General features: G+C 47.0%; 1 protein-coding gene across 3 annotated transcripts in view; it reads right to left on the bottom strand.

The window, feature by feature from the left end:
* LOC147635817 (uncharacterized) overlaps positions 1-18,633 on the bottom strand; it is a 102,458-nt gene that overhangs the window by 40,169 nt on the left and 43,656 nt on the right. For 2 of the 3 annotated variants that reach the window (XM_086801165.1, XM_086801164.1), the window contains exon 3: positions 10,524-10,739. The exons of the other annotated variant lie outside the window; for it this stretch is intronic. In XM_086801165.1, the coding sequence (XP_086657291.1) occupies positions 10,524-10,739 (216 nt within the window). The remainder of the gene's footprint in view (positions 1-10,523; positions 10,740-18,633) is intronic. 3 annotated transcript variants of the gene reach the window in all.

An 18,633-nucleotide genomic window follows, 5' to 3' on the forward strand; every position in this document is an offset into this window, starting at 1 on the left:
CCCGTGGATATTCCCGTCCTCCAACATTATGAGAGGCGTCCCAAGGCTGCCCATCGTCTTCTTAGGTCAGGGGTCAAACCCTCTTCTCTTCCATGAGAATCGTCTCATGGAATGTTCAGGGCCTTGGAGGGCTTCCCACCCGTGGTAGGAAGCGCCTTCTGAAGGACCAGCTTCACCCTGCTGTTACAGGAGGGCTATGGAAATACTTTTGTTGCAAGAATACAAATTGGATAGATCTCAGTGTGGCAAAACTAGTAAGATGCTTTCTGGCCACACCTTCTGGTCCTCGGCTGTTGGGACTAGAGGAGGTGTTTGCATTTCAGTGGCAGCATCTGTTATGCCTCATGTTATTGGGAACGGTGTTATCATCCTTGCTAGAGCACAGTGGATCTTGATCATACATTAGGGTCAAAAATTGAAAATCTTGAATATTTATGCACCTAACCTGAGAGGCGAAAGGGTGGCCTTTTGGGACACCATTACAAATGTCATTCCCCGGGTTGATCATTGGATAGTGGGAGGAGACTTCAATATGGTTGAGGACCCTTCTGACAAGAAGGGTGGACGCGAAGGGGGTTTACACCCTTTGGAGCAAGCCTCATGGGAGAGGTTCACGCTCTTTCTTTGGCAGGGATTGTTGGACTCAGGATGACTTCCAGAGAAGGCCAAATTCCTTATCTTTCTCTTGGCATAACCGCAAAAGCAGGGTTGAGAGCATCTTTGCACATCTGGACAGATTTTATGTGGATGATTGGTCCCTGGATAGAGGAGGCACCATTAGGCTCGCTCGGCCTCTCCCCGTGTCCATATCCCTGACTCTCTTTATCTAGATGTTGACATCTCCCTTGAGATCAGAGAGAGATGGAGATCTTGTGATGGTCTTGATCCTCGTCATAATATTGCGCTGGCTCTTGAGAGGACCAGCCTTCATTATATCAGTGTTGCCTTGTCCAAGGAGGCTCTGGACAAGGACAGAGCTATTAGGCGTAGGATTGCTGCTCTTCAGAGGGAACATGAAAAGCATCCACATGCATCTTGGATTACAGACCTCTTGACCACAGTTACAACAAAGATGCAGTTGGCCATGGACAGGAGGGCTCAATTCGCGTTTCATGCAAATGAGGCTTTTTGGACTCAGATGGGTGGCAAATGCAACAAAGAGTTTTTTTCAACACACAGGCCCTCCCATAGCAAGGATTCTGTGAGGCATTTGCAGGATTCATAGGGTGAGGTTCAGATTGAGCCAAGTAAGGGGTATTGCTTCAGATTTTTATCGGTCTTTGTTGACTGCAGAGGTGCCCTCTCCTCCGAGAGATGTGGCACGGCAGAAAGTCCGGGAGTGCATGCCCAAGCTCATTACAGATGCTATGTGTTCTTCCCTGGATGCCCCTTTCTCCAAGGATGAATTCCTTCACGCACTACATGCTCTTTCCAGTGGTTCATGCCCAGGGGATGATGGTCTTTCTCCCACCTTCTTTATTCTTTTTTGGGATCATATTGGAGATGCTATCACTGCTTCCCTTCAGGAAATGTGGTGGTTGGGTATGATGCCTCCATACCTCACGGAGGGACTGATTCACGTTAACCAAGAGTGGGGAAAAGACTGACATTAAACAATGGAGGGCCATCACTCTCCTTGGATCTGCATATAAGATCTTAGCTAAAGCCTTGAGTATAAGGTTGCAGCCGATTCTCCAAAGGACTATCCATGATACACAAAATGGGTTCCTCCAAGGACGGAGTATATTTGATAACATCTTTTCTTTCTGGGAAGCCGTCGAGTGGGCAAAGTCTAGTCACCAGCCTCTTGCCATTCTTTTGCTTGATTTTGAAAAAGCTTATGACAGAGTGGATTGGGATTTTTTGGAGGGCACTATGGCACATACGGGGTTTTCCCAAAACTGGATCAGAGGGGTGTCCTGCCTATACAAGGAGGCTCATAGCACTGTTTTAGCTTGTGGGGAGCGCAGCGAGCGTTTTCAGATTTCCCGTTCGGTGAGGCAAGGCTGTCCCCTCGCCCCTTAAATGTACCTCATTGTAGCTGAGGCTATGAGCAGGTTTCTTCCGGCTGCCCCTGATGTTGTGGGGGGGCTTAGGCTGCCTTTACGCACGGAGGAAGAGTTTTTGGACTCTAAGTTAGCAGATGATACGGCATTGTTCCTTGAGGCTTCACATGCTTGTTTATGTGCTTTCCAAACAGCCTTGGAGGCCTTTTGTTTGGCAGCAGGAGCTACTATCAATTGGCATAAATCAGTTGGTTTTTGGATCACTGATTCTCCTCTTGCAGATTGGGGTACAGATGTTGGTTTTACTTGGATTGAGAGAGGATGCTCTGCCAGAAACCTTGGTTGTCAAGTGGGCGTTGACATCTGCCCTGCACAACAGTTTGCTCCAGTGCTCTTAAGCATTAAAAGCAAACTTCATCACTCGAGTAGGAGGAAGCTCGACTTGGCCTCTAGAGCTTTGGTGGTTAACCAAGTTTTGCTAGCCACATCTTGGTTTAATGCTTCGTGTTGGATTTTTCATAAGGGCTGCATTGGCCAGTTTCGTCGCCTTATTCGGAACTTTCTTTGGTCACGGCTTGATGGAAATGCACACACCAGGGCCAAAGTTGCTTGGGAAACCATTATCAGGCCTAAGCAGAAAGGGGGATTGAATATCATTGACCCCGAGGTGCAATGTAAGGCTTTGCTCTGTAAGCTTGTTGTTAGGGGCTTTCTTCCAGGCACTGAGCCGTGTAAGGACTTTCTCATGCAACAGATCACGAAGTGTGTCCCTGTTCGCGGAGGTGATTGCTCACACTTTAATTTTTCAGATGCGATTCACCGCTCCCCTTCGTCCCCCCCTGGTTAGGTCCCTCCTACGGGCCTGGGACTGCCTCAGGAGTTTTTTGGTACACATCCCCTCGTGTTCAACGGAGGAAGGTAACCGGCAGCCCATTCTGTGGAATGATTTGATCTTAGATGTGCATGGTAGGCCTCTTGGGGCATCTATGCATATTCTCTGGACTGGATGGGAGATCTTATGTCCAATAGTGCTGGCTTGGAAGAGGTTTCAGAGCCTTACTGAGGTGCAGAGATTGGATATCACGCAGCATTTGAGAGGTTCTAGCCGGAGGATTGCACAGATTGTTGCAGCCATTCCCAACCACTAGATTACTGGATCTTTTTTGGAAGGTCGTCATCATTCTTGGTTTGGGGTTTTCTCTCGGATAGATGTTCCTCTTCAGGTTATGGGTATCTCATTGCCTAGGGAGGAGGATGTACCGGTTTTTTTTTCTTTATGGGATGGATGGCAGCTAGAGAGATGTGATGTGCAAGACCTTATTGAGGGCCCCCAGATTCGTCCAGTCAGAGTTGTTGGCAAGTTAGGGAAGCAAGTCTTTGTTGACCCCCCCCCCCCCCCCCCCCCCCCCCCCAAGGATGATCACAGAGTGTTAGCCTTTGGTTGTATGGTGAGTGGGAGTGGAAGGATGCTTGTAATCCTTTGAAAAGCATGCGTTTTTTCAATTATACGGTGCGGAATGCCAGACATCTTATCCTGGGACACATTTAGAGTGTCCCTACTCTTAGACCCCATTGGGAGTCTTACAGCATTTCGATTGACATTCAGAGGGCATTTTGGCGGAGATTGTGGCATTCTTATAGGAAGCCACAGATTTCCTCCTTTATCTCGGTTTCCCTTCATGGTGGTATGGCCACCAATCAATGGATGTTTGTTAACTGGTGCTTGCCCAGCATGCCCTAGATGTGCAAGAGTTTCAGAGTCAGATTACCATTGTTTATGGGAATGTAGCGAAGCACGGAGGGTTTGGTCTGCGATTGCACACCTCTTTGGTAGGATTAAGAGGGATGCTATCATTTCTTTTGGTTCTATCATTTGCTTGACACAGTCTGGGCCTTAGCTGAGGTTCGAGGGGACTCACATGAGCTTGGCCATTATGGTTAGGCAAGGAGTTGCTCGACAATGTTGTCTTCAGGAGTTGCCACTTTCACGCTTTGTCCCTTTGGGCAGAGAGGTTAGACAGTTCTTGGGAGATTATTGCTAGCATCTCAGCCTGGAATCATAGTCACAAGGGAACGGGAACGTTTTGGGGAACGGATGACTGTTTGGAACGGGAACGAAAAGCTTGAATAAAAGGGAACGGAATCGGGAACGCCACATCATTGCATAAATGTGTTTATAAATTTACTTTATATATCTGTAAATGCTTTGGAAAGAGGCATAGTAAAGAAATAACCTCAAACCATCTCAATAGTGGCCATGATAATGCATAGATGTGTTCTACATGATACATAGTTCACTTATATTTCTTACATGGTCTGCGGTGCCATTTTGGAACGGGAACGGGAACGGCTATCTCTATGGAACGCGTTCCCCCGTTCCAAGAGCTTGGAACGACGTTCCCTTGTGACTATGCCTGGAATATCTGGAAGGCTAGATGCACTGAGGCCATTGAGGGTACACCCATTCTTGTTTCTCAGTGTCTTTGCAAGATTTGGAGTGATATTATTCACACCATTATGGCTACCTGGGCCAGAATCCAGGGATCTTCGAGGGCTGCGGAGAGGAAGCACACCCAGTTTATGAGAGAGTGGGACATTGGTATCTTTTTCACATCCTCTCACTCAGGACCCTATTGGCAGCACAGGGCTCCTGATTGGTTGAGATCTCCACCTTGCTTGGTGTGAAATCTCCATTTTATAAAATTTTTCATACTTAATAGAAGTCTCCTTTCTAGAAAAAAAAAAAGACTCGATAGCAGCAGGGCATCTAGGGCAGTCCGCACTAAATAGCTCTACAATAATTAACATGCAGCCCACCAAGTAAAATTAACCACAATAAATGGGAGATCTGCCTCCTTCTATTAGAATGCCTAAGTCTATACCAACATTTCTTCTAGATAACTGGAGTGATTTCATAACTCTCCCAATGTGGTCTAAGAGTAGGAGTCCTTTGAACATGTCTCGGCAAAGAAAGCCTTGCATTCCTAACTGTGTACTCAAAGGAAGGGAAACACTTCATGAAATCCAATCCCAATGAAGATATCTAACCAGGCAATCACCATCAAGCCATAAACTCCAAGACTTGTATGTCATGGAATCGGGAGAAGGGTAGATATACCAATGCGATGAAACCAGGGCGAAGATATTGATCATCAAGTTTGGTGACTTGGAGAAGAAGAAGGCCTTCCACCCCAAAAGGATGGCCCTTAGGGGGAAAAGATTTATTTGGATGAGGACCTTACACCGGCAGAGATAGCACACCGGAAGGAACACAAGCCGCGTGTGCTTGAGGCAAGGAAAGAGGGGAAATGGGCGGTATACAGAGATGGCGGAGTCATCATTACAGAGAGGAGGCCCACTTGATGGTCCGCGGCCTATGAGACCTTGCAATTCACGGTGTGGAATTGCAACGGAGCCCTTAGAACATATGCAAGATACTTTGAGGATACTTTCAGACACAGTGATATTGCTATGTATACAGAGACCCATCAGTGCACAAACAAGAGGCTTCCTGACGTCCGGGGTTATAGATGGGAATCAGTTTTCCGCCCTCAGCCACGCACAGTGGGAGGTGGATCTGGAGGAGTGGCAATACTTTACAAGGATGAGCTTCGTGACAAAATACATGTGGTACATAGAGATGCAAATGCGAGGTACATGTGGGTCCGAATATGCAGAGAGGGGCTCCGCGAGCTATATGTGGCAGTATGCTACTTTCCCCCAGCCCACTCCAGGTTTGCACCATTAGGAGAGTCGCCCTATATACCACTATATGATGATATCATGAGGTTTGCCAACATGGGAGACATATTACTATTGGGAGACTTTAATGCACGTACAGGCACAGAGCAGACAGAGTTGTATGATACTCAAGAGGCTATGTACCGGGAGATCACGGCAGAGGATGTAGGGTTGCAGAGATCAGCACAGGATGAGGGGGAGATTACAGATTATGGCAAGCGTTTTCTCACACTCAGGAGTGCACATGGGTTTGTCATATACAATGGCTTATCGAGATGGCAAGGATCAGATGCTCTCACACACTGGATGGATCTCCTTCATTGATACCTGATGTGCGGGGTTTCACGATTTCCAGTAGGCCCATTGGCATAGCAGCCGATCATGCATACCTGACTTTCACACTAGTAGGTAGATCGCCGAAAGATGGGCCAGCCACTCATCTACCTCGGTACCCGAGATATCAGTTTACACGTGAGATAGTTGGGGTTTATCGGGATGCAGTATCTGATGGCTTGTTCGATTTAGACCCGCAAAGCCCTCTGGGCGAGATCACAAGAGGATTGGCAGGTGTTCTACATGCATCCGCCTCATATGCATTTCCCTGCACTATGATCCCTTCCACCCACCCCCGCACCACTGCCCCACAGAACAGTTGGTATGATGATGAGTGTCGTGAGACACGACCACAACTACAGCGTGAGATTGCCATTGGGTCTCACACGCATAGACAGGCTAGGACGATCTTTCGGCGCCTTGTGCGGAGGAAGAAACTAGCCTATCTGGCTAAGCTAGAGGAGGAGATCTACCAACTCTTCCTGGGGAAGGACAGCAAGAGGGCATGGAAGATGTTTCAGGAGAGACAGCCTGGTACTCCGATTACTGCACCTGAGGCATGGCATACTTATGCTAGAGAGCTATATGATGCACCAGGACAGCCCCCCACTCCCCCTCCACTGGAAGCTAGACCGGCTAGCAGCACCTTTTTTACTATGCGGATGGTGCTAGATGCGATAGACAGGTTACAGAATGGAAAGGCACAGGATCATAATGGACTAGTTGGAGAGCACTTCTCATATGCACGACACACTTTGGCTCCGCTCATCGTACATGTGTTTAATCGTGCCATTTGTGAGGGTTTTCCAACAAGCTGCACAGAGCATATCATTGTACCACTCTTTAAGAGTGGGGACCCCATGGTACCAGGCAACTACAGGACGATCATAATTGGTCATTACTTGGCCAAATTATATGGCTCTATATTGGAGTCGGAGCTGAGCCGATGGGCAAAGAGGCATGGTCATCGAGCACATGGACAGGAGAGGATTTACTACCTTGGATCACAGACTGACACTTCGGGCACTTATTGAAGAGGGCAAGGCAGGGCACAGAAGAGAAGGATATACTGGTGCTTTGTGGACTTGCGCAAAGCCTTCGATACCATACCACGTGCCAGGCTTATGCACAGATTGAATGACATTGAGGTACCCGAGGATATGCAGTGGGGGATATATGCTTTGTATGAGTCTATGATAGGAAGAGTCCGAGCTCCAGGCGGACTATCTGATAGGGTGACCAACACGATAGGGGTGAAGCAAGGATGCCCGCTATCGCCCACTCTCTTTGGACTGTACATTGATGCGGTCTCTGATTATGTAGACAGATTGGAAGGCCCGAGGGCATGCCTCGCAGGGGTGTTGATACCCATCTTGTTATATGCTGATGATATTGTTCTAATCTCAGGAGACACCTGGTTGCATTACAGGCTTTCTGTGTGGATAGAGATCTGACAGTGAACCTTGGGAAAACCAAGGTTATGGTGTTTAACACCACAGAGGCAAGGGTGACGAGATCACAGCCTCAGTTCACTTTCCGAGGGGAGCCGATAGAGTACGTCAGGTCATATGTCTACTTGGGAGTTACTTTCACAGGACCGCGTTTCTCCCTGAAGGAGGCAGCAACAACTAGATTAGCTCGAGGGCATGCAGCCTTGGGGGCACTTGAGAGGCAGTGTGCACACATACAGTTTCAGGAGCCGCGCACCAAATTGTCGCTATTTGATATGCTTGTCACACCGAACCTCTCCTGTACGGAGCTCCAATTTGGGGACCCAATATACATCACAGATCTCAGAGAGGGACAGATGAGGGATGGAGGCAAATGGAGAGACCACTGATTATGATGATTGCCCGCATGATTGAGAGCAAATCATCAGTACCACATGAGATTGTTCGGGCTGAGCTGGGTGTCCCACCAATAGTAACCGAGGCCCTATTCCAAGCAGTTACCTTTTTACAGCAGCTATGGGAGCTCCCTCAGCAGAGGTACTCCAGATTGGCATTGACCTCATCCATACAGTTGGCAGAGGATGGAGATACTCATTGTTGGTATGCTCAGATGAGATCATGGTTTGACCTACATGGTTTGCGGATAGAGGCACTACCACCTTTTCAGTACAGTCTGGACTGTCCATTTTTGGATCCCACCCGCTGAGAGAAAAACCGCGTGATCAGGATGGATATCATCAGAGTGGACATAGAGAGGACATGGACTAGCCCCCTCGAGCCCTTGGGCACGAAAATGGCTCATTACAAGAGCCATTTTCTACACCTCTCACCGGATGATTTTATCACCCGCCCAACGTACATGGATGTACACCTATCACATGGGATACGTTGTGCCATTGGACAGATCCGGACCTCATCACACCGGCTGCGGATTGAGACAGGGCGATATGTGCATCAGATCGTGGATGACCGCATTTATCATCTATGCTACCAGGCGGTAGAGACAGAGCAACACTACATTTGCCGATGTACAGTCTATTATGAGATCCGAGGGAGATATCACTGCCTCTTCCGAGAGGGTTTTGGGCCGTTACGCAAGGTCATGGAGTTTGAGGATCAGAGATGCCTCGGATTGTTTCTACTTGAGCTCAAGAGACACAGAGAGACCCTCTTGGCAGACAAGAGGCCGAGCCATGATGTACCTAGACAGAGGACCCTGGCAGATTTCTTCGGCACCAGCACCAGCAACCCAACCCACACACCTCCTGATACCTCCTCCATTGGGCCATCAAGGCACCGACCACGCTCCCAGGGAGTCACCACTGATAGAGCGGTTATCTTATGTCGTGCTCGTCGGCCATGCCCACCAGGATCCCGACCACGGCATCCTCACCATCGCCAGATCAGAGCCATTATTGCTCGGCATCAGAGGCGCCTACCTCGCTTCTACGACCTCTCCATTCTAGACAGCCCCATGGCGGAGATACTTGATCTAAGGAGAGGGCAACAATTCAACTGATCAGCACACATGGATCTACCTGATATACATTTTCCAGTATTTTTCAGTATTTTCTACTCAGTATCATCTCGGAGTCTTGCAGTTTTGTTCTTATAACTGTAGGACAATCAGTTTATTGTACTTTTTAGTCTTGTTCTCTTTGATGAGACACCAACTTCAGATGTACTCTCAGTTTTGGTCTCATAGGCCACTATGGCCTCTTAGAGACGTTAATATATCATTTCATTTCTCTCTATTGTGCACATTTTTAGGGTTTGCTTAAACCAACAATACTTGGCTCCTCATGAACGAGTGCCAAAATCTCCTCTGAATGGAGGGTGTAATGTCATACGCCTCCCACTAAGGCCAAAGAGTGGGAACTCCGTGAGTCTGTCCAAGCATGAGCAACCTGGCATTACGGACAGTGTAGCTAAAGAAACGTATGCTCCTCATGGGGTTAGCCGCATCAGTCCATTCGTTCTCACCAAGGTCCCAATGTATACATCTAATAGGGTATCTATCCACCATATAGCCATGGGCACCACGAAGCATGATGAACCATCACAGGAGAAGGGTCAGTATACCAACGCTTCCCAGAGCGACCCACTACTCTCACTAGATGGATCACAGAGCCAAGCGTGATCACCTGTACATCACCTCTCTCCATCCGCCATCCAGACTGAATGCAATAGAAGGAAACAGCCTCTTCCTCCTCTGCTTTCAAGATGGACTTTAATCTCAGCCGATATCAGCTTGTCTTAACAGCCCATAATGTGAAATGAGGCAATCACTGACTATGTTGGCAGATCCCTTGGATCTTCAGAATATATGCAATGGTCTAGGTGGGACATCCGCTTAGCTATTCCCTTGGAGTGGTCCATAGGAGATAGTAGACCCACTAAACCTGTGATATGGTTAGGGCACTTCTGCGGTGTAGGTGTTTGCCTCCAGTTGATCAGTATACTGTACTGGGAGGGATGCAGAAGAGACTATCAAGACTATCCATACCTATCATTTTGATTTCCTCTTTGTCATGTCATCAAATATTGTCCACACCCACTCAAGAGGATTTCAAATCATGTACACAAGCTGAAGCCTTTATAAAGATTTGGAGTTACCAATCCTTTTTCCACTCCCGTTGGTCTCATTTGGGTTCATCACGTCTGACTGGCTCACCACTAGTGCTTGTAGTATAAGGAGACTCTTCCTTGTTAGAAGATGACTCCCTTTTTTAAGGATTCCAGATTTCTGTTCGACTATTCAAACTTGAGTCCCTCCATCTTTTAGGGGAGGGGGTGGGCGAGATTCTCAACCAGCATGCTACTTGTCATAAACTGTCAACCTAAGAAAGGACAATAAGATGAAAGTATCCACCAAAGACAAAAAAATATACGTTGCCATTTTTTTTAAAAGAAACACCCTAAACATAACGGTCTTCCTTCTTGTTGTTAAACAGGATCATAAAAATATGTTAAGATGTTTCACTTTACCAACCTGGCAGATGCAATGCGTTTGGCTTCCACACGATATGCAAAAACAAGAGCAGCATTATTGGCAAGTTGTTTAGAGTACTCGAAATCTTGATTAACAGCCTTTAAATTCAACTTTGGAACAGTTGGCCGTAAGGATCGTGATCTAAGAGGGCTGTCGCTTTTAGTAATGGGCTTCACTTCTATCCGGTTCAAGTTTTTCAAAAAGTACCTTCCCATCCTAGTGTCAATAATGTGTACAATACATAAAAGGCGTAAGGAAAATTTGTTTATTGACCCTTGTTGTATATTCATTTTATTTCAAAGTTCTGATTTTCTTGTGCATTTAAGACTTCTTCCTTTCATGTAAAGGTGATTCGTTCTATTTCAAAGTTTTGGTTTTATTTTGCTTTTGAAAAAATCTTTCTTTCATGTAAAGTGTAATCCAAAAAAATAGTTTCTCATATTAAGGTGTGAATGCTAGTTATCTAGGTCCTATCACATTCACCAAAAGACAACACTCTAGGCATGTATTTAATACCTCCCTTCTCAAATATACACTCAATCAATGTCTTGGCATAAACTTAATCTAGGAGTTGTTACCAAACTACTTGCACTAAATATGCCATAGAAGGTGCATAAGTCAGTGTCACTAATTCTATTGGCATCACTAATTCACTAATTCTATCGGCAACACTTCTTATGATGACACATGACGACTAGTTATCTTTGCAAACACGTCCATGCCATGCAAAGCATAACCACAATATGCGAGTCTGTGTGATCCTTGAGCTTTTTTAACCACATTCAACATTCTCAGAGGTCACAAATCTTGTTATATCAAACACTAGTAAATTGTAATGCACCCACAGCGCCCCGGTAATAGGCACTGGTCATGGCGCTTTACCTTACTTGGTTGGTGGTGTCCTACACAGGCTGCGCTTTGTTCAAGCAGAGGTTGTGTGTGATGGAATAACATGATGGAGTGACAAGGGGCTGGATGAGCTCACCATATGTGAAGAGGGTCAGGGAAACAACGTTGTACAGCTGTACAAACAGTGTCGGGCGTTCAAGCCTGCGTGTGCAAGGCAGACAGGAGAAGGGTAGGCATCTGCATGGCAGCGTGTTGGAGTGAGCAGAGGTGGCGTTTGTGGGAGAGAAGCAGGGTAGCACACAGGCACAAAGGCGGCATGGGCGAATGGGTGGGACAAAGAGACAAGGGGTTGAGGCAGAGGCATGCGGGAGGAGAGGAAGTAAGTGGCACTGGAGCCAGCAGGGCGATGAGGGCAGGGGCCGTGGCGCTAGACACAGGAGCGACGGGGTTTGGTACCGTGCGTGGCCGGGAAAGAAGGCGGCAGGGCGAGGGATATAACACGCAGATTCCATTTTTTGTTGTTTTATTTATTTATTTATATATAAATTACGTTTTGAAAAAATATCTAGAAGGCTAGTTAGGCAGATTGCGAGGAGTTTTTTTGTATTTTGTTTTGTTTTTTTAATAAACCCAAAAAAAAGCAAAAAAAAAAAGAGGGGGAAAAGAAAGAAACAATAAAGAACATTTTTAAAAAATGAAAAAATCAAATAATAAAACTTTTAAAAAACTTTAAAAAAAGCAAATAAGGGATTTTTTTAATTAATAATTTTCAAAAAAGAAAGAAAAGGAATAGGGGGCTTTTGCGTGTGTGGTTTGTTTTGTGGTTTTTGTTTGTTTGTTAGTTTTTTGTTTTATATATATATATATATATATATAAGAAAAATAAAACAATGGAAAAATAAAAAAGCAAGGGGTGGTGGTGTTTTTCTTTTTTTCTTTTGAGAGGGGCGTGAGGGGGAAAATAATTATTTTGGGAGGGGTAATCAGGGGATGCGGGCATTGTACACGCGAATGCATGCGTGAGCGGGTGCAAAGGTGTGTGCACGTGCATGCACGAGGTGCAAACGTATGCAATCACACATGGGCATGTGCAAACGCGGGTGAATGCGTGTGTGAATGTGGAAATGGGAAAAGTGCATGTGCACAAGTGTGTGCATGTGGATGTGCACGCACGTGTGTGCATGTATGGGGTGTACGTGTGGGTAGGTGGGTTTTCACATGCAAATGCAAATGCGTGAATGTGTGCATGCGCGCGCGTGTACGTGTGTGCACGCGCACGCGCACGTGCACATGCAAATGCAAGTGAATGGGCAAGAGTGGGTGCCCATGCGGGTGCAATGAGCAAGGTGTATGAATGTATGTGCGTGTGAAGTGAATGAACACAAATGCATTTGGAAAATGGCAGCTAACTCACTGGGAACATTTATTTGGCCATGTGGAGGGTAAGATTTCTGGATGCCTTTATGTCTCTCATCTCCTTGCAGATTGGAAGCTTATTTTGCAATATATTTAGTTCCTGAGACTCGCAATACTTTGAGAGAAGAAAGTGTCTTTTGGAACCGTGCATTCCCTCCTTTGGCTCTCCGTTCCCCACAGCAAGCTTACTATCTTTCTACAAAAGGCATTCGGGTTCGCAAGATGATGTCGATGCTAAAGGAAATGTTATGTCCTTTCCTCGAGCTCAAAGCCATTGGCGTGTTGGGTATGCACTACAGACCTTTATGGTGCATGTTACAGGAACAATTGCAGCCTTCTACTCCTCTTCCGGTTGTTTCAGATGGTGAAAGAACAAAGGATTGGATTTTCTATAGGACAGATCCTGGACGTTATCCTAGTTTCTCTTTCTCTAAGGTTTCGGCTGCTTTGATCTACAAGATCATTATTCCTACGCCTTGGTTTGTCGATCAAGTTAATAAGATTTGGCTCCTCACTAAGACAGCCCATTGGTGGAAACAAAACCTAAAGAAAATCTGGCATAGTAAATTGCTACTCAAATCTAGATTATTTTTATGGTGATGCTTGTTGGAAGTTGGAGAAATTCTTCATAAAAGACACAAACCTACTGTGAAATGCCCTTGTCATTGCCTAAAGGAAACTATGATGCATCTTCTTTGGTCTTGTATAGAGACCAAAAATTTCCTTCAGAAAATTTCACATTCTCTTGAACTTAGATTCCCAGGGTATTCCTTCTCTAGAGTTTTTTGGTTGTTTGCCAGGTGGCCTTCTAGATTGGATCATGCACAACTCTTTTTGATCTAGACTAGATATTGGGCTTTGTGGACAATATGGCATGCAAGAAATCAATTGGTTTTTCATTTTCTCGGAGCCTTGTTAATGAGTCACAATGGGTATGATTCCCGATGCTCATTTGGACTTGGCTAGATAGATCAAGTTGGTACTATACTCGAATAAGGATCAACTGGTAGGATTCTCAGACCCTGTGGTCAAGTGGTACAGTTCTTGGACCATGTTAGATGAGCTCATCGATTGGACTCTTGAAGAAATCACGCATGCGATACAAGAGTAGGAGATCCTTGGACTAGTTCACCATTGCTCATCTAGGACAAGACAAGGGTATGGCTTGGTACTAGATGCTAATCCAAGATGGGACTTGGTCGTGCGCAATAGCCTAGTCAGTCCACACTTTGGTCTTCACTCTATACTTTTTTGACTAAGTGTAGCTGGTAGAGTCGTGATAGAATCATGTGTTTAGTTCATTGATGACTTGGCATAATGATTCCAAAAGAGGGGGAATGTTGTATTTTCATTGGCTTTGGACAGCTCTGGATAGCTCTGGAATGTGATGGATAGCTCTTGAAACATTGGACCCAAAGACTCGATACGACTCGGTGATTTGAAAACAAAGGTAATCATATATTCTGAGGAGTCTCTTGTCTTGGGTATGTTGGTTAAGTACATGTGTAAATTTCTATAAGGCCAGTTGGCAAGGAATATCATGTCACCTACTCCATGGGGAGATGAGGGCTACTGACGAAGGAAGAGAACTCTAGGGACTCGTTCCCTAAGCACCCTTCTAGGTTTCGCTTGATATGTTACTTCTGTGTCTCATGTTGAAAATCTGGTGGTGGTCCTTCAGAAAACACACTTTGGATGAAGAGATTGGCTTTTGTGCCCATCTTTTGGGTATTCATGAAACATTGGCCAGTCTTAGTTTAGCCTTTGATTTGGCTACTTGTTTGGAGACACATGTAACTCTTGTTCTTGTACTTGTTGAAACCTACAGGTAGGTTAGGGTTAGCAACAACAAGACACTCGTAGTAGAGCTCAAACAAAGTGAGAGAGTGAGAGACACACAACTCGATGATGATTACCAAGTAGAATGAGTGGTACAAGGTACAAAGGATAAGTACACCCCAAATGATAAGTGTTAGAGGGTGTTCATATGCACGGGGCAAAAACCTCCTAAAGAGGAAAAAAATGTCCCGGCTAGACCGAGAGTGTCCAAAACACCACTGCCCATGACATAGATGTCTACAAACCCCCCTAGATGATGTTGTGAACATGTACAAGGATCTCAAAGATCAATCTCCAAAAGACAATAAGCTTAGAGCTTTGCGGAAATCTTCAAGCTTTTCACGAGGAAGAGCCTTCGTGAATAGATCTGTCACATTATCATGTGTAGATACATAAACAAAGTTGATCTCTCCTACGTGGAGCCTCTTCCTAACATAATGATAATGCACCTCAATGTGCTTAGTGCAAGCATGAAACACTCGGTTCCTCGCAACTGCCAACACGCTCTAAGCGTCAGTGTAGATAGGAGTGGAGGACAGTGACTAAGACCTGCCAAAAGGCCTCTGAGCCATATACACTCAATGGTGGCTGTAAATATTGCCCTGTACTCAGCCTCACAGCTAGATGTGGCGGTTGTTTCTTGCTAAGCCAAGAAACAAAATCCGCCAGTGGACACCCTGGTGTCATAACATCTTGCCTATTCCGAATCACTAATGGCATGCAGCTGTGACTCACCTTCCCGGGATAGAACAATCCAAGGAACTAGGTGCCGTATAAGTAGTGGAAAACCCGCTTGACACCTTGCCAATGCATGAATATACTCAACTATGAGATCCCATACTGAATGTCTGACCTCGTGTTGCATAGGTAGATCACGCATCCAACAACTTGCTGATATAGTGTCAGATCAAAAGGCTCTCCAGAATCCTGAGTGCTAAGCCTAGCAGCTGTCTCAACTGGTCTAGACACAAGTTTACAATCCTCAAGATTAAACCTTTTAAGCACTCTTTGTATGTACTTTGACTGCATCATGACTATCCCATCATCATACTGTAAGAATTGAATCCCCAAATAGTAGTGCAACGGGCCCAAATCCGACATCCCAAGAAAAGCTTGTAGTTCAGCCTTGAAGGCTGAAATCCGATCAACATCCGGGCCTTTGAGTGGGAGAAAAGGTCTCATCATAATCTATGCCCTTCTGTTGTGTATAGCCCTTTTCTACAAGTTTAGCTTTGTAGCAATCAATGCTACCATCAGACTTTCTCTTAATCTTAAAGACCCACTTCGTACTAGTAGCCTTCTTGCTGAAAGGCAAGTCAACTAAATCTCGAGTGCCATTTTTCAAAATGGAATCATATTCCTGCTATGTGACATGCATCCAATGACGATCCTCTTGTGCATTGTGCTTCTTCAAAGGAAACAAGTTCTTCATCATTGCAAGTAGAAGCACTGAGAGCATGATCCACAAAATGCCCAGCTGTATGGCAGGACTAGCACGTGTTTGCCCTACCAAAGGAGCCACTACATTGTTGTCCCACAAGATTTGCAACGCACCAATTTAGCTTGCTGAATTGTTGTTCTCTCTTCTTCCAGTGCATCATAATTGCGTGCCTCATCAATGGGTGCAACATCTCACATAGCTGGTTTCTGATTTTTTTTTTTCGAGAAAAGATCCTTTCATTAGTTATATAAAAAACGCCCGTACGGCTACAAAAGATCTCGCCTGCTCATAAGAGAGACAGAGCAGTGAATACAGCATGGCAGCCCGGGAGACTCTCCCTAGGTGCTGCAAAATACAAGCATCAGTACAAAGAACTGAGAGGCTAAATCATACAATAGGGGGGGGGGGAAGAGCCAAACAGGTGGCCTGTAGTGCCAACGGGGGGATCCCGTGTGTAAGGTGTAGAAAGGGCCAGAGCGCCAAGTGGTGTGAAAGGCCTGGCGCCGTAAGATCGCCTCATTCGAGTCTCCCCGGATGCGGTCGTACTGTCCTCGCAGGGTGTGGATCAACTCCTGCCAAATCCCCCGTACAGTCTCTGCTGGTGGCTCCAATCTCCCCTCAAAGGCCGTAAAGCACCGGGCCCTCCAGGTGAACCAGATGGTGAGGCCGCTGAGGAGCTCCCATCGTAAATCCCTCTCCTGTGTCCAGCTGGCAGACGAGAAATCCGGTGCCGGAACCAGGCGAGGCTGGCCCCTAATAAATCTGATGGCCTGACTGCCCTGCTCCATCTCATAGCCCATAGCAGGCCCTGACGAAGTCGACCAAGCAACGGCACCCCACCTAAACATACCCTCTGGAGAGAGGGGGGCCAGAATACGCAGCATCCGCAGCCAAATCTGCTGCGCCTGAGGGCAATCCCAAAGGCAATGTCTCTGTGTCTCCATAGGGTGGCCGCATCGGACGCAGGCCGCCGGAAGACTGCTGTAAACAAGCCAAGTACCAACTGCTGAGCCCCTGTGGTGGGCGACCAGCCACTGAAAAGTCGAGATCCTGCGGGCCTGTCGACTAGCCCAGAGCCGAGCCCAAAAATCCTCTAGGAACTCCTGTGAGAGTCCCTGTAGTCGCCAATGCCCCGCTGCCGCTGGAGAGACCGTCCTCCTCGCCGTCAAAATATGTCGCCCCAGCCGAACAGTATACTGGAAAAAGGTGATCTCTGTGGCCTCAAGGGATGCATAAGGATCATGCCACTCGTACTCCCCGGGGTCCCACTGTAGCCGGGCCAAGGGGCGCGCTGCATATGCCCATATGCGCCAATCCGGGAGCACATCAGCAGGGTCGGGGTCAATATGCCACTTCCGAGAAGCGGAGGCCACTACCCGAATCCTTTGAAAGGTGCACTCTGCAACCAAAGGCGACTCCACCTCCACTCTCTGGAGTCTGCCCTCATCCTGAATCTCATAGTAAAGGCAACTGCCATCCTCAGTGCAAGCTCTGACAGCAATCAGGATCTCCAACTGTGTAAAGGCTCCCATCCACCGTGGGGCCACTGGCTCGAGAGGCGTGAACCACTCCTCTGTGAGTGCCTCCTGAATATCATCCCTCATAATCAACCCCCCTCTGAAGTGCCTCAGCCTCTCCACCTGGATCTCCTCTGGTAGACTGCAGAAGGCCTGCCAGTCTCCAAAACTACGAGCTGGGCCTGCCGTTAAAGGCCCCCAGGCTAGCCGAGGCCGAGAACCCAACATATGACCCTGCTCTGTGCGAACCGCTGGGCTCCAGATGAGCGGCTGTCTGGCCCGCTCCTCAACACAAGAAGGAGGTCGCTGAGAGAGCCCCGGTCTCAGCAGCTCCCAAGCTCTCAGGATACTCAAAGCAAATCTGTCCTCCCATCCTCTACTGAGGCCTGTCCTCCTCATCTCTATAAAGATCCAGCGAATCTCTGGTGCCCAAGTGCCCCCTACTGGGGGCGCCCGAGCCTGCAGCCACTGCAAGAGGAGCTCTTTCCAAGGCTCAGCGCCTGGAAGCAACCCCCGAACGATAAGCTTCCCCAATAAAGCTCTACTCTGATCGACTGGATCTATAATGCCCAAACCTCCCTGAGCCAGCGGAAGTGTAATAACTGCCCATGCAACCTTTGCCCGAGCTGGCTGACCGTCCCACCCAGACCACAGAAAGTTCCTGATCAGCCTCTGTACCTGGCTGATGCAAGAGCTCGAGAAGATCCAGCAAGACGTAATGTACCACATGGTCGCTAACAGCACCTGATTTGCCACCACCACCCTCCCAGCCAAGGATAGTCGACCTGTACTCCAATACAAAAGCTTCTTCTGAATGCTCAGAAGAAGCGGGGCAATCTGCTGCTCAGGTGACAAATCTAGGCCAATCTGGCATCCCAAATACCGCACTGCTGTGCCTGGAGGAATCCATCTAAAACCGGGGTCCGGGCTCCATGCCGGAGTGGGAGCACTACTGATCCAAAAGGCCACTGTCTTGCGCCAATTGATCAATGCTCCCGAAGCTGCACTAAAAACCTGGAGCGACTGCTCTGCCCGAAGAAGATTGGCC

The sequence above is a fragment of the Cibotium barometz genome, chromosome 8 (genome assembly GCF_041138505.1).
Source record: "Cibotium barometz isolate CiBa-2024 chromosome 8, ASM4113850v1, whole genome shotgun sequence".
Lineage (NCBI taxonomy): Eukaryota > Viridiplantae > Streptophyta > Polypodiopsida > Cyatheales > Cibotiaceae > Cibotium > Cibotium barometz.